Source organism: Colletotrichum jinshuiense, chromosome 1, assembly GCF_051148585.1.
Source record: "Colletotrichum jinshuiense chromosome 1, complete sequence".
NCBI lineage: Eukaryota > Fungi > Ascomycota > Sordariomycetes > Glomerellales > Glomerellaceae > Colletotrichum > Colletotrichum jinshuiense.
The window spans coordinates 617203-631605 of NC_139302.1; the positions used below are offsets into that span (position 1 = coordinate 617203).

Below are 14403 nucleotides of genomic sequence, written 5' to 3' on the forward strand. Positions count from 1 at the left end.
ACTGTTCAAACTCGTTCGACGGAAGTCTGCTACAAGTTTGCTCAACGGCCGAAATGTCTTTGAGCTGTTCGACTCCCCTCGAATCGTCGAAATTCGGAGTATCAACAAGCACAAGCACTCGGCACAAACGAACACGCGGCTGCATGGGCCTCCTTTCACACTTGGAAACAGTGACTTGGAAGTGGGAGTGACCCGTTTGGTTGCCAGTTTTGCAGGGAGGCGCTCGCGGGCTAGGGCGCATCAGGCAAGGATTCAAGAAGAGAAAAGCGAGAGGCTGTTTTGTACATAGGAAATGATACCCCAGTGCTTAATTCAATTTGTGTAACAACAACTTTCCGTCCCTTGATTGCAGCAATCAATCTGATCAGGGGGTTTCTTCCTCTCAACTCCCGGCAGCGGTTCTCTTACCAGATCTCTTACCAACTGTTGGTCATTCTTCAATTGCAGACCCGAGGACGAACGTTTATCCTGCGTTTGCACGCACGGTTGAATCAGTTGGATCACTCGCCACAGAGTCCCATTCAACCAAGCTTTCGCGGCACATTCGGAAGCGCTGCCAAAGCGGCATCAGAGTCTTCAAACCCAGTCAGTGTCTCCGAGGTAAACCCGCCCAAACAAGGCAATCCACATAATTTTTTTTTTTCGTCCCATCAAAATTTTCCTTCTGGGCGAGGTTTTATGCTCTCAGCCGTAGGATATGGCACGAATCGCAAAGGGAGCGCCATCACCCTCTCCAAGGCTTTGATTTCCGTTCTCTCTTTTCCTTTCCGAGTATCCTTTTTTATTTTTATTTTATCTTTTCTTTTTGTGCGGTTAGGGACGGAGAATTTTGGGTACACTGCTTCTGCCAAGCACCTCCATTCCGTTCTGCACACCCGAACCCCGTGGGGAGGCCGGGATACTGCTGCTCGGTTCAATGGATGGAGATCCTTTCCCCCTTCCCCTCCCACCCTCCCCCTGCCTGTTTATCGTGAGCTAAGTATGTGGGAAGGGTCGTCGCAAATTTTCCCAACATGCGCATTGTTCATGTCCCTCCCCCCATCTCCCCCCTCCCCTCTTCCGACCCCATCCCTTCGGTACCCTTGGTGAAACAACACGGAACCGGGGGCGAAGGGTTCAAAGGGAGGGCGAACGGTGACGATGTCCGCCATGCCGGCCCCGCTGGCGACCGACCGCCTCAAACGGGGTGGGGAACGGAGTCTGCGGAACTTGCCCGGGGCCTGTGTGTATTTTCAGAATTTTCAGAGCCTTGATTTTTCTCTCGAGGTTCACCAATCCAATCCAATCCCATCCCGTTCGCCCCCCCTTGGTTCCACTCACACGGGAGAGAGACACAGAGAGCAACCAAGGTCTTAATCGTTACGGCATGAAAGCCCACTCACACGCAAATATAGAACTCTAGCCTTGTTTTTATTTGCCCTTTTTCTTTTTTTTTCTTTCCTGTATTTTCTTCCTTTATGGTCCGTCTCAGGGCTTGTCCCTGACGGACGTAATGCATGCACCCGTAACCCACTGGCCCCCCCCCCCTCCCCTCCACCCCCTCCAAGGGACCCAAGGGTGGCGATCACTAGGGGCGCCAAGGCGAGGAGGGACGGCGAGCGATGACGTCGACGACTGGTTTCTGGAATATTGCCTCTTCGGGGGGCAGATGACGGGATGGGCGTCCATCGGGCCCCCTTCTGAAGTGACATGACAAGCCCACGTTTTAGCGTCGCCTCCCGGGGCCGGCCTTCCTCAATCGGCATCTCGGCGGCCACGCAGCGCCGCCCATTCGCCCAGATCCCTGGAGCACTCAATCGTCCAGTGCTCGTCTTGAGGGGACGGGCTGGCTGGCTGGATGTATGGACGAACCGGGGGGGCGCAGGGAAGAAGGGTAAGGCTGGGCTGGCTCCACTGTTCCCTCGGATGGCAGAGCGGTGCGCGTCCTCACCGAGCGAGTCGAAGCCAGGCGAGGCGCTCGGTGGGGTTCGGTGAGGGGTTGTGGCATCGTTAAGGGTTTGGACACTCACCGAGATATCGGGCTGCTTTGCCGATTTGGACGGGTTGCGAACACCTCGAGATGTGATCGGTATTGAGAAAGTACTATTGTACTACTCTGCCCTCCTTCCCGTCGCTCTGCTTTGATATAGACGAAGGACCGTCGCCCGTGGGACCTGATTCTGATACCTCTGACCTCTGCAGTCGGCATCTTCGTTTGCTAAATCGCAACTGTCCACCGCCGTAAAAAAGGAGACCAACAGTGTGATAATATGTTATCTACTACTGCCTCTGGGGGTAACTGTCCGGATTTACCCACGCCCTTGAGAATCCCAGCTTCGCAACATCCAGAAATGCCAAACACTCAGATGAGGCGGTTCGATCTTGTGAACTTCCTGTTGGATTACTCAGCTAGAATACAGGGAGCTAGCCAGCAGCAGAACCTGGAGATCCAACCTCCAGGCTGCCAATAGTGATATCTTCACTACTGCTGCTGCTGCCAACCTACCTACTCTTCTACACACAAGACATACAGAAGAATACAGTACCACTTTGATCCTTTGATTACGTTCGATTACTCCCGTACGGGTAACCTGTGATTCCAACACTTCCAATGACACCTATTCCACCATTGAAGAGAATATTTCCCACGTGCCCATCCGCTTGGCAACGGTGGCCGTGGGGAAGGGGCACCCAGGGACTCACGCTCATTAAAAATATTCTGGAATCACCTCTTAAGCAAGTGATCAATTTTCTGAAAACATACGCTAATCCTTGTCTTTAATTTATGAAAAGTAAAGGCTGACCTCGATGTAGGATTATGAATCGAGACTGGTATGGCACGAGCTGGATACGGTGCAAAATGGTTTACATCAATCCGGATGGTGACATTTAACTCATTCGCTATGTAAATCGACAAGATATAGGTAGGAGTTTACCCTGAAGCACCTACAAACGCTTAAATAAATGGACCTGGAACTTTATGTTCTCCAGCCCGATAGGATAGTCCAACGACTCGTCCAGCTTATACCATCGGCTCTCATCCACGATCAGCTTCTCCCACATCGCCGCACCCTCTCCGTCGCCCCCTTTGCCCTTGGCACTCCTCAATAGCGCGTGGTCCATCAGCCAATGCATGGGGTATTTCTTTCTCTCCTTCTGCTCCTCGTCGGCCTTGCCAATCGCCGTCTCCGAGTAGCTGCCCGAGCTATCGATAACGCACAGGAGCGAATCCTTTGCGCACGCAAAGGAAAGCTCCAGGAGAAACTTTGTCGACTTGGCCACGTCGGTGGTGTAGAGCTCATTTAGAGTGAAGAAGAGAGTGACCATAGCCGGGTCGTCTCCGACGATGCCCTTCAGCCTCCCCTTCTCCAAGGCGAGCACGTCCGCCTGCGTAAACGAGACGTCCATGGTCCCGGGCTGCAGGAACGAGGCGTTCGATGCGCGCGCCGACGCGCTGGCATATTTCGATAATGCCGGCGGTGTCGTTAGCCCGGAGTGAAGTTTGGAGATCACGTTGCCCCACGGCGCAGAGTCGACGAGGCGAAGATCCAATAATGATGACCCCCCAACCGCGTCAGAGCTTGAAATGTCCAGCTTCTCGATGCCCTCCTCAATACCAGCTCCCTCGCCAAGGGGTTTCCCGCAAGTCTCCGGCCGGAGGAGCCTCGCCAGCGCGCCGAACGCCATAAGTTCCGCCGCCCCGCCCCCGATACAAACGACTCTGGGGGGGTTCCGTTTCTCCTCTACCGGAGGGCTACCATCCGCCCCAGCAGTCCTCGTCCCCAGGAGTCTTTGCACCCAGGCCTCCTCCTTACACTCTTCTACGGCCCAGGCCAACAGATTCACATACCCCAGCAGGCGACTCGGACTCCACCTGGCGGCGTACGCCTCCAGCCACTCCTCCTTCCCAAAGGCAGTCTCAAAATCCCTCGCGGAAATCGCAATCTTGATATCGCGCAGCACCGGCTTCAGCGTCTCCGGGTCCTGCAAGGCGGGGAAGGTGCTGCGGAAGATGTTGAGGACGAGCTGCTGGAGCTCGATGGGGAGGCACTCGGGCTGGATCGTTGGCCCGCTGGAGGCGGCGGCGGCGGCCGGCTGGGGCTTCGGCGCTTTGGCGGCCTTCTTTATGTACCCCGGCCCCTTCCAGCCGGGACGCCTGGCGGGAGCTACCGGGGCCCTGGACGTGCCGGAGTTGGATGGCTCGTGTTTCCGGCGGGACTTCTCCTGGCGCTCATATTGACTCATATTTTCCGATGTTTCAGGACCCGGTGTATGAAACACTCCTGAGTTCCCTTTATTGGTCGGTGAGAATCGTCGTTGTTTGGTGGTTTGCTGTATGCTATTGGGAGGGTTTAGCTTTACAGACATTTTCGGGAGAAATATGTGCATCGTCACGTGATCGCAACTCACTAGGGCCTGCTGGGTGTTCAGAACACCACGACATATCACTCAAAGCCTCTTGCTTCGGCGACAATTGACAGATGTGAATACAGGGTGATCGCTGGGAAGACTATGGTAGTGATAGGCTGCGATTTTGTGCCAATTTTGTGTCGTATAGTTGCCGCAACTCTATGTCCTCACCTTTGAGGTCTCGAAACGAAGGAATTGACCCACATCTATGCCAGCAAAGTCGAAGAGCAGGTCGTCTTCCGGATAGTCTTGGGCAATGGAAAAATACCAAAATAGGACATAAGTGATGTAATGGTCCTCGATAGTCTTCTGGTGAAAATACTGGAGCGGTGGTGTAGAGAAACAACCCCGTGCCCCTGATCTTGTTGAGGAGAAGACATGGTTGCCTTTTATGGCTCAACCAGGACTGAAGCTTAACATATCACACTTTGAGAGGCTCCGAGTGTCCAGTGGACCGAACAATCAGACATCTTAGCCTCTAAAGTGTTGTGAATACAGCGATCGAAGAGAACAGAAGTCGAAAAGAGCCGTAAACATGTCCGAAGACTCGCTGGCTGACCGCCCTCGGGCGTCTTCGATTGGTGGCAAGTCTTCGCCACAGATTCTTGAAATCATCCTCAAACACCTGCGTTTCCAAGTTGATTTCCCAGAGCTCATGGGAGACTTGTACCAAAGACATTGTAGGCACCCAGCCGGTCCAAATCCACCACCAAGCACAAATGGGCGGCTTATTTCTACCTCACAGCACCATCTCCATGTCACTATCTTCTTCATTGCCATTGGCCCAATGCACCTCACCTTTACCAGCTCCAAATCGCGTTCCTGCCTTGAATTTTCACTTTCGGTATAAACACCTCTTTGTAAAAGATTTCGCAGTGGGTCTTTCCGTGTCAGCGCCTTACAAGAAGTGCCAGCCATTCACTTTGCCCACCTCAAATCACCTCGCTTCACTTTAACTCACATCAATTCACTGCGCCCCCTTCACCCCGACCTCCCTTGAAGCACAACCTTTTAAATAATTCCCACGTCTCAAACTTCCTCCATCACTTCCATCACTTCCATCACTTCAATCTTGACGCCTCTCCCAGCTCAGCATACATTCTTCCACCAAGCCCATCTTACAATCTTCTCTCGTTTTGAACAAAACCTCCGCCTAACCACATCTAGATTCCTTCGATACCTTCATTCGAGCTCAGCAAAGCCCTCTTTTCAAAGCAGCCAACAGACTGCCACTCCCTCTCCAGTCCTCCAGCTGCAACAAATTGCAGCATCACCCTTGCATCTCCTTTGAATCCCTGCAGGTCTTGATTCCTGCGCTTCAACTGTGCACGGCAACAAAGCCCACCTCATCTGCGCACTACAGGCCGCTCACAACTGCTGGATTACCTGGCAACTTCAAAATTGACACGAGTCACGTGGTGGTTCTGTTTCAATTTCGAAAATTACGTTGCTCGGTAAGTTGCCCTAACCATCATTCACACCTTCCTTTTACGCGTCTCGCAAAAAGCCAACGCTTCCTCTTGTCTTGGTATTTCTCATTCCTCTACCACTTCACCTCACATTCACAACCTCAAGCTTGGTAGAGCGCACCCGCTATTGGTTTCTTCTTCGACCTTTCTTACCTTTGACCTCTCTCATGTTCCACAACTCAAATACCCTCTTCTGTCTCGAGCCCTCCCCCTCTAATATCATCATCCCAGGGTCAACTCGCGTCAAGCCGATTCTCAAACCCCGATTCACGGCACCCAAACCGCGGTATTGAGGCAACGGTTCGAATACGTCGTTCCAACACCCTTGTTCCAACAACACTGGCGCCGCCCTCCCCCTACAGCACCATTCATCTCCCGGACTCGAGATGGGGGAGGGCCAAGCCGAGCTCCAAGAGCCTGGGAACTGCCAAGGCTAATGATGCTGCCGGGCGGCTCCCAGGCTCATCAATGCTGGGGGAGGGGGGGGGGGGGGGGGGGGGGGGTTGTTCAAGAACAGCACCCCCCAGGCATTACTTGTTCAAAGTGAGTCGTTCCAATCTCATGTCTTCATTCTCTGGTCTTAAAGTACCTTGTCGAGGCATTTCTCACATTCTTTGGTCCTTACAGAGTATAGTTAGAACGAGCTCCAATGTCACAGCCCCCACCCCCACCGACTCCTCCTTGGAGCTCGAGGGGCGGGGGCTGGTTCGAATTGAAGAGGAGAGCAAGCGGCTCTTCCAGCCGTCCCAGTAATCTGGGAAGGTTTCAACTCTACCTCTGCCTCTCTGGGTCTGTCCCATCAAGGGCAATCGCCTTACACAGCCCTCAACATGGTATGTAATCGGGTCGAGCATCGACAGCGCCCCGTCTCTCGCGCTATGCCGACACCGTCTTTGGCATCAGCCATCTCATACAGATCGGTCACCGTCTACAAAGGCCACAGTATTGCCGCTGGCGGCGTTCTTTGTTTCAATCGCAAGGTCCGTAAGAATGGTTTATTTCTACTGCTTTTGATTGCAGATGGAATTTCCCTTCATGGATTCCACCCTTTGGCGCCAATGGCTAACTTCTGTGTCACATAGACGATAGATCACCGGTTCCAAAAATGCGCCACTCCAAGCAGCGTGTTCGAAAGGCCGCCGGGCTCAAGCAAGCCCTTCGAGGGCCCTCCCCCTTGACACCGGCTGCGGACGAGAAGGTCGCGGTCCTCCGGGCCAAGATCCCGGCCGGAGTCGAGCCAACAGTAAGGTGTCGAACACATGTGCCCCAAGCACCTTGGAAGCCGAAGGGCCTTCCTGTTTCAAAATACACCGTTTCAAGCATTCGTTCCAATGGAGCTGTTGCCAAGAGCACGACCCAGCGAAAGTGCAAGCCGGAGTCGCTCGCTCCCGCGGCTCTGGTTGCACTGCGCCGGCGGCAACGGCAACGGCAACGACGGCAACGGCGGCAACAGCGGCTCGAAGGATGCGGGTGCCAATGGCATCATCGTTATCCCATCTGGTCCGGCGGCACTGTTCCAACAAAGATGCTCCGAGAGGAGAGTTTGAATGTCGCGCCGGCGGCTCGAAGGGTGCGGGTGCCAATGGCATCATCGTTATCCCATCTGGTCCGGCGGCACTGTTCCAACACACGCGCTCCCAAGGGAGAGTTTGAATGTCGCGCCGGGAGCGAAAGTTCGAACATCCGCCACGCTTGTCGCGCGAACAGCGCGACCAGGGCCATCAAGGACCTAGTGGCGGAACTGTTCGAATGAGTTGATGGAAGGGAGGGGAACGGCCGAGAAGCAGAAGGCCAAGGATTGGTGGTCCGGGGGAAGACGTATAACAGAGTGTCAGGAAATCAGGAACGTCAGGAGAAGAGGATGGTAGCAGGAGCACCAAGGCACGAGGGATCCCATATAAACACAGGAAAATCATCAAAACACAACCAGTCTTTTGCCAATGCAAGTAAAGTGAACATATTACTTTTAACTATGTGGTTGGTATATCTACGAGTAAGGGAGATCAGGTGCTATGCGCCACAGCCCGCTCCCGTCCTACTTGCGGCACCTGGGGTCGCTGTCCGGCCCAAAGTCCTTGCAAACCTCCCGGCCGAGGGCCTTGATGCCCTCAACCACCCACAGCCTGTAGTTTGAAAAGACAAAGACCTTGCCCGGGGCGAAGGCGAAGTTGTTGGAGACCTCGCCGAGGTGGATCTTGCCCAGCAGGACGCCGTCCGGGTTCCAGACGTGCACGCCGTCGCCGCAGCCGGCCCAGACGTTGCCGTCCGTGTCGGTGTGGACGCCGTCGGGGAAGCCCGAGTCGGCGAAGGCGAACAGGCGCTTGTTGGCGAGGCGCTTGCCGGCGACAATGTCGTAGGCGTAGATGGTGGCCGGGCGCGTGAGGTTGGCGTCGTAGCGCTGGGCGCCCGTGTCGGAGATGTACAGCGTCTTGTAGTCGGGCGAGAACTCGATGCCGTTGGGCTGCTGCAGGCCGTCGGCGACGACCTGGACGAGGCCGGTCGCGGGCTCGAAGCGGTAGACCTGGGTGGGCATCTGCGAGTCCGGGCGGAAGTGCTGGAAGAGGCCGTACTCGGCGTCGGTGAACCACAGGTCGCCCGTCTCCGGGTGCTGGCGGACGTCGTTGACGGACGAGAAGTTGCGGCCGTTGAAGCTGACGAGCAGCGGCTCCGACTTGTTGGTGTTGGGGTCCACGGCGAGCAGCTGCGAGTAGGCTTCAAAGTCGCCCTCGTCGCACCACACCTGCATGGGCGGGGTGGCGGACTGGTCGGCGCCCGGCGGGTAGTACGAGGTGCCGCCGTTGGCCTCGGCGAGGCCGGCGAACTGGGAGCTGCGGACCGAGTAGTCGTCCAGGGAGAGGATGGTGATGTTGATGTTGTCGGCGAGGGAGGCGTAGTTGGACGAGATGTACAGCGAGTTGTCCTTCTTGTTGTAGACGCCGCCCTCGTGGAAGGCCTGCCAGTCCAGGTCCGCAATCTTGCGGACCGTCGCGTTGGCGCCGACGACGTCGGCGAAGGACGGCTGGTAGGACAGCAGCGAGATGGCCGGGGCGGTGAGGTTGGCGGCGTTGATGGAGGCGAGGTAGGCCGCGCCGCCCGTGGCCAGGGCGTTGAGGTCGACGTTGACGAGAGACATTGTCGCGGCTTGGAACCAGAGGGCGATTTGGCGGAGGGAAGGGAGGCTGCCGCTGGAGAGACCTAGACCGTCAAAGAACTGGGAAAAGCCGTAACGAGCACCGGGGGTTGAGGCGGCGGCGTCGGCGGCGGCAGCAGGAGGGGCGGGACGGGAAGCTTCTTTATGCTGCCCGTCCTGAATCAGTTGATCCGCGCTCATCGGGCTTGGCACCTATTTCGTAGCATCAGGACCTAGTTCATGGCATCAGGCGGACAGGGCGGGTGGGAACACACGATGGACGATGACGTTGCTAGACGGGACGCCGGTTCCAATGACGAGGCCGTCGGTGTTACTCTAGCGGCGCCGGTTGGTGAGGAGTGCGGAGTAGGGCCGACGACGAGGAAATTTGCAAATTCAAAAACATGTCTGCTTTTAGTCTTGGCGACTAGGCCGTCTACCCCGCAGAACCGCAACATCCCTGGTCGATATCCCTGACTGAGGAGCCAAACATGACGGGAAGAAGTCCGGCTTCGGAACGGGTGGAGCTCCACGACGCGCCCTCACACCCTCCAGATGCAATGCGGACAATTACCGGGCATTAAGACTTGGCCCTGGACGGGCTGGGCAGCACGAACCCCTCTGGCCTCGCAGCCCGAAATAGCGACGCGCGACTCGGAGATCGGGCTTGGAGAGGTCGGAGGTTGATGAGTGCGGAGACCAGGGGTTTAAAAAAACGATCGTCGCTGGGGGGCTGGCGTGGCCGATCTTGCACGAGTGCGGAGACGACGCAACTCTAACCATACCCCACAAACAAGCTTCTTGATATTGGACAAACCCCTCCCTGCCCACCGGCATTCATTGGGGACCAGGGGGCAAACGTTGGTAAGCATAATCTTGGCTTCGAAAGCTTTTTGTTTCGTTCATCCAAAGTCTCCTGGCCAGACCGAGCTCTGATCAAGATGAGACCGGCCTAGATTGAGGATTGGGTCTGCCATCGCGACTGTTTGTGTGAACAGCCACCCCACATCCTGGGATGACTCGGCGACGGGTTTAGCGTGAGGGAAATACGGACTGCATGATATGGTCCGATTTACTGGGTTTTGTGCATGATCGACGTACTGTGACGAGTTGATCTACTGGGAAGAGATTTGTGCACTATGGGAGGCACAGAGTCAGCGACAAGAGCCAGCACAACCTTCATTTGATGGCTAATGCCTGTTCGACACCTGCGCTTGTTTGATTCTATTTTGGACCCGGCTCTATTGAGTGTCCTGAACTTGAAGGGGGCTTGAAAAAGATTTGGACGACTGTTGAAAACTTTGGTGTTTAACGTCAAGGAAGAGAGATTGCACAGGCTTAAGCATCGTCTGCCCGCCGTAGAATCCAAAAAGGGCATGGCCATGGCATAGAATGGATAGTGACGAATACGTGCATAATGCCCCTGATACTTGGAGCTGCGGCTCTGCTGGCCAAGAGCAGGCGGCCGTGTTCCTGGTCTCAGATCCTGGTGAGCCATGTTCATCCGGATCCACTTCCAATGTTGCCAGACCGGACTGAGAAGAGCCTCACAAGAGGCTGTTGGCTAAAACTCTGGGTTTTGGACCATTGCCGGAGAAGATACATGGCTGAATACCTCCATTGCTACAATAGGGACCCGGTTGCTTGGAAGGTTTGACATATGAGTGAAAACTGTTCCGTTCTAATAACGCAAACCACTTCTTTTCATGACATATCCATCCTCAGTTCGAAGCTTGGCAAAGTTGTCTTGCGGCGGTGGTCCCGTGACGGCCGAGGTAACGGGAAGAAGGCCGTCATCGGAATTTGAACAGATAATGGCATTTGCCAATTATTTTACCAGAAAATGAAGCCAAGTGATACCTCTGATGCCTCATTGGGCCCATCTCTGCAAAATACACACCCAAGACTAAATACATAAAAGGCTCCAGGCACAACGTCTGGTACTAACTTCCCCTGCGAGGGCCCGGGTGAACTCAGACTTGTGCTTGTGTTATATCATATTTTCAAACGAATCAGGAAGGACAACACAAAAAGGCATCAAAGGCAGGAGCACTGAAAGGAGTGAGCACCCTCATCATCAGCCGTGTAAATTCACCACGTGATACGTCAGAAATCAGACTGGCTAAGATAACCTCTCATAATAAGAAGTGTCCAACAATACAGAAACTGACATCACATTGAGAGTAGTGGTCTGTGAGGCCGCTCATAGCAACGACCTTGCTCATCCTACAATACCCCACTTACAACAGCGCCTCCTGAGCAACCATATTACCAAGGTGAAGTGCATATTCATCTGAATGCCGACCTTTATATTTCACCCGTACCTGCCTTCTATTTGGTTCTGGCTCTTGCCTGACATAGTATAACAAAGGGAACAGCCCTCCCGCGTGTTTATTTGTTGCCCTGAACCCACCGCCGCAGGCTTTTCTTCTTCTTCTTCAAAACAATTTTCCACACTTCCACTTCTTTCTTCCGTAAACACAAACTCTCACGATCGCGTCTCAAAGACATAAAAACATCAACTCACTTCCAGCCTTTCATCAATCCACTTCATTCTCAATAACCAACCCACTCTACTCTCACTCACAGTCAAGATGAAGGTAAGTCAACTTCTCCCCTTCTCCCCCGCGCTTCATCGGCAACCGTGAAGCTCACGAACTCTTTACTCAAGAGCGTCACTTTCATCACTGTCACTGGCGGTTTGATTGCCTCCGTCAGCGGCGCCCCCATCGTCGACAGCGCCCTCGCTACCATCACCCAGGCCTTGGCCGGTGGTGCTCCCACCGGTGCTGCTGGAATGGGACCGAACCGCTTTGACCACGGCGGCCCTCTTGTCCCCTTTGAAGATATGACCGCCGTCACCTTCACGGTCACTCCCACCCGGGACTGGGTCGGCAAGACCCCCACGGTTCGCCTTCGCCCTACGAAGCACACCTACATCCCTGGTGTCATCGAGATCAGCGTGGAGCCATTCTCTCACCCAACTGAGGCTCCTACCGCCACTCTCGACTGCGAATATGTCGACGGTGTGCGCTACTGCTATCCGGAGATGCACCTCACCACCATCGCTGATGAGACTACTGCGGCCACCTCGGGTACCATCACTGAGGCTCCTACCTCCACTGCCAACTGTGAAATTCCCGACTTCTGCCTTCCAGAGATGCAGATGACGACCACCGCCGATGAGACCATCCCGATCATCGGCCACCCCTTCATCTGGTGCTACGAGGGAGATTCCGACACCCCGGTCTACTGCAAGGGCAAGTATGACACAACCAGCGCGGGCCAGCCTGATATCGTCCTTACTACCGGTGGATGGCCTACTGAGCAGCCTGGCTCGACCTCCTCCACCACCACTTATCCTCGCCGCACTCCTGCCTACACCAAGACCTTCATCTCGTACCCTGGCAGCATCCCCGGCAGTCTTCGCACCGCGCACTTCACTGTCTTCCCGGAGTCCACGATGAAGACTGAGATCAAGCCTGAGACCGAGACCGAGACCTCCCGTGGCATGATCACTACTACCACCACCAAGTTTGCTCCTCCCGAGCAGACCTACGTCTAGGTGGTACGACAACAACGATCTTGTTTTGATGTTTTGCGGCGGAACCCGGATTAGCTTTGGGCATTGGGAAGCTGGACAATGGGGTTTGGGCAAGGCGTTTTAAGGACTGGACATGATAACTACATGGTATTCTTTCTTGAGCTTGGGCACTACTAGGCTTTGAGAATTGCAGCAAAGGCTGCGCGCATTCAATCGACTGATATTGCAACATTACACATCGTGACTGTCCCTTTCTTGCGTATAGTTTTCCTGATGCTGTGATGCTGGCCCTTTCTCTGTTCCCCCTTCTTCTCATGATGCATAATATGAGGACAAACCCAAACCAGACTTTGCCTGCCTAAAACACCGAAACACCTTTTACCCTTCACTTCATATGCCATTTAATCCGAGACGAACGCATGCCACGGGTTCTTACAACACTACTCAGTCTTGGGTTTCAGCGCCCTGAGGGTCTTGAGAGTGGACGAGGTGTTCAAGATCTGCCCCAGAAGCTCTGGATAGTTCCACCCCAGCGCCTCCGCCGCCAGGAGAGTGAGACTCGCCTGGTCGCCTCGGCCTGGTCTGCCGGGACCGGTCATGTTCTGCGATTGCCATTGTCAGCACATTTTCCACAAGGGAGTAAAATTTCAGGTCGCAAAATGAGGGGCTTACAGGTTTCATGTTCACGTCGAACAAAGCGAAGCTGGAACCGGGAGAGTCTTTGAAGCGCCGCACGTCGATACGGATGGGGGCCGCGACGCCCAGGACCCTGGCGACTCTCTCGCACTCCCTCGCGATCCGCCCGTACGCCGGGTCCTCCTCCTCCCGCTTCGTAATGGCCCTGGAGTTCGCGGTCACCGCCACCACGCCGTTGTACGGGGCGATGCCGTCCTGGTGGTTGAAGCGGGTGACTACCGGAAGCGACCAGTACTCGCTCCTCTCGGCGTTCGGCGGCATCACAGTGACAGTCGCTTCTTCGCCCGAGAGGTACTCCTCCAGCATGATGCTCGGAGACTCTTGGAAGAGCGACTCGGCGTGGGCCGTGAGGTCTTCGAGGTTCCGGCATACCCGCACTCCGTGGCTCCCTCTGCCACGAATGGGCTTCGCCACCACAGGGAAGGGTAGGTTCTTCTGCCGGAGCTCGGCAGCAACGTTCGGGCCGTGGTGGATCGTCCAGGCAAGGGGCATGGTGAACTCGCCCGTGTTGCGGAGCAAGCTGTTGACGAGCTCCTTGTCGTCGTACTTCTCGACCACTAGCGGGCCGTGGCCGACGACGCGTAGCGCGTCCTGGAACTTGGAAAGGCCAGCCGACGTCTGCAGGGGGTGAGACGCGAACAGGATGGTGTTGGCCCACAGATGGGTGGCCCCCTTGTCGACGGCGCTCAGGATCCCTTCTTCGGTGTCCGGGAAGCACCACTCAGAGTCCGTTTTGGGCGAAGGGTTGTGGACTGGACAGACTGCGTCGACCGATTTGCTAGCCTGCAGGTTGTAGGCTATGTCGGCGCTCGAGTCGCGGTATCCTGCGGCGTGTCAGTCGCTTCCAGAGCCGGGCGGGAGTGGCCAGAAAGACTACTGACCACCAGGCTTCATGGGCTTGCGGACGCCATTGATGACTGGCGGCTCGATGGCCTGGTACAGCACCGCCACCCTTTTTCGGGCCAGCGGTTGCGAAGCACCTGCTGATCTGACAGGGACTGTAAAGCTCAGGAACCGCGCCGAGCCCCTGTGGTTGAAGAAATGCGTTCGAAGGGCCGTGGGCACGGCTCTTGAGGGAGCGCCCAGCGATATTTGCTTCGCAGCCATGGTTATCTTTTTCTCGAGTCCGACGCGGCTGATGCAAACAAAGAACAGTATTAGTCGGTTCTAATGCT

At 55.3% G+C, this 14403-nt stretch overlaps 4 protein-coding genes across 4 annotated transcripts; 1 reads left to right on the top strand and 3 right to left on the bottom strand.

The window, feature by feature from the left end:
- Positions 1–2925: 2925 nt before the first annotated feature.
- EsH8_I_000165 (SAM-dependent methyltransferase) lies at positions 2926–4224 on the bottom strand (the record flags this gene model as incomplete). Its single annotated transcript, XM_083267578.1, has 1 exon — positions 2926–4224. The coding sequence occupies one exon, from the start codon at positions 4222–4224 to the stop codon at positions 2926–2928; it is 1299 nt and encodes a 432-aa protein (XP_083118016.1).
- Positions 4225–7893: 3669 nt separating this feature from the next.
- On the bottom strand, positions 7894–9189 carry EsH8_I_000166 (SMP-30/gluconolactonase/LRE family protein; the record flags this gene model as incomplete). Its single annotated transcript, XM_083267579.1, has 1 exon — positions 7894–9189. One exon carries the CDS (start codon positions 9187–9189, stop codon positions 7894–7896), a length of 1296 nt encoding a protein of 431 aa, XP_083118017.1.
- Positions 9190–11582: 2393 nt separating this feature from the next.
- Positions 11583–12553, top strand: EsH8_I_000167 (uncharacterized protein; the record flags this gene model as incomplete). Its single annotated transcript, XM_083267580.1, has 2 exons — positions 11583–11588; positions 11639–12553. 2 exons carry the CDS (start codon positions 11583–11585, stop codon positions 12551–12553), a joined length of 921 nt encoding a protein of 306 aa, XP_083118018.1.
- Positions 12554–12972: 419 nt separating this feature from the next.
- On the bottom strand, positions 12973–14335 carry EsH8_I_000168 (uncharacterized protein; the record flags this gene model as incomplete). Its single annotated transcript, XM_083267581.1, has 3 exons — positions 12973–13134; positions 13205–14052; positions 14110–14335. The coding sequence occupies 3 exons, from the start codon at positions 14333–14335 to the stop codon at positions 12973–12975; spliced, it is 1236 nt and encodes a 411-aa protein (XP_083118019.1).
- Between the last annotated feature and the right edge of the window lie 68 nt (positions 14336–14403).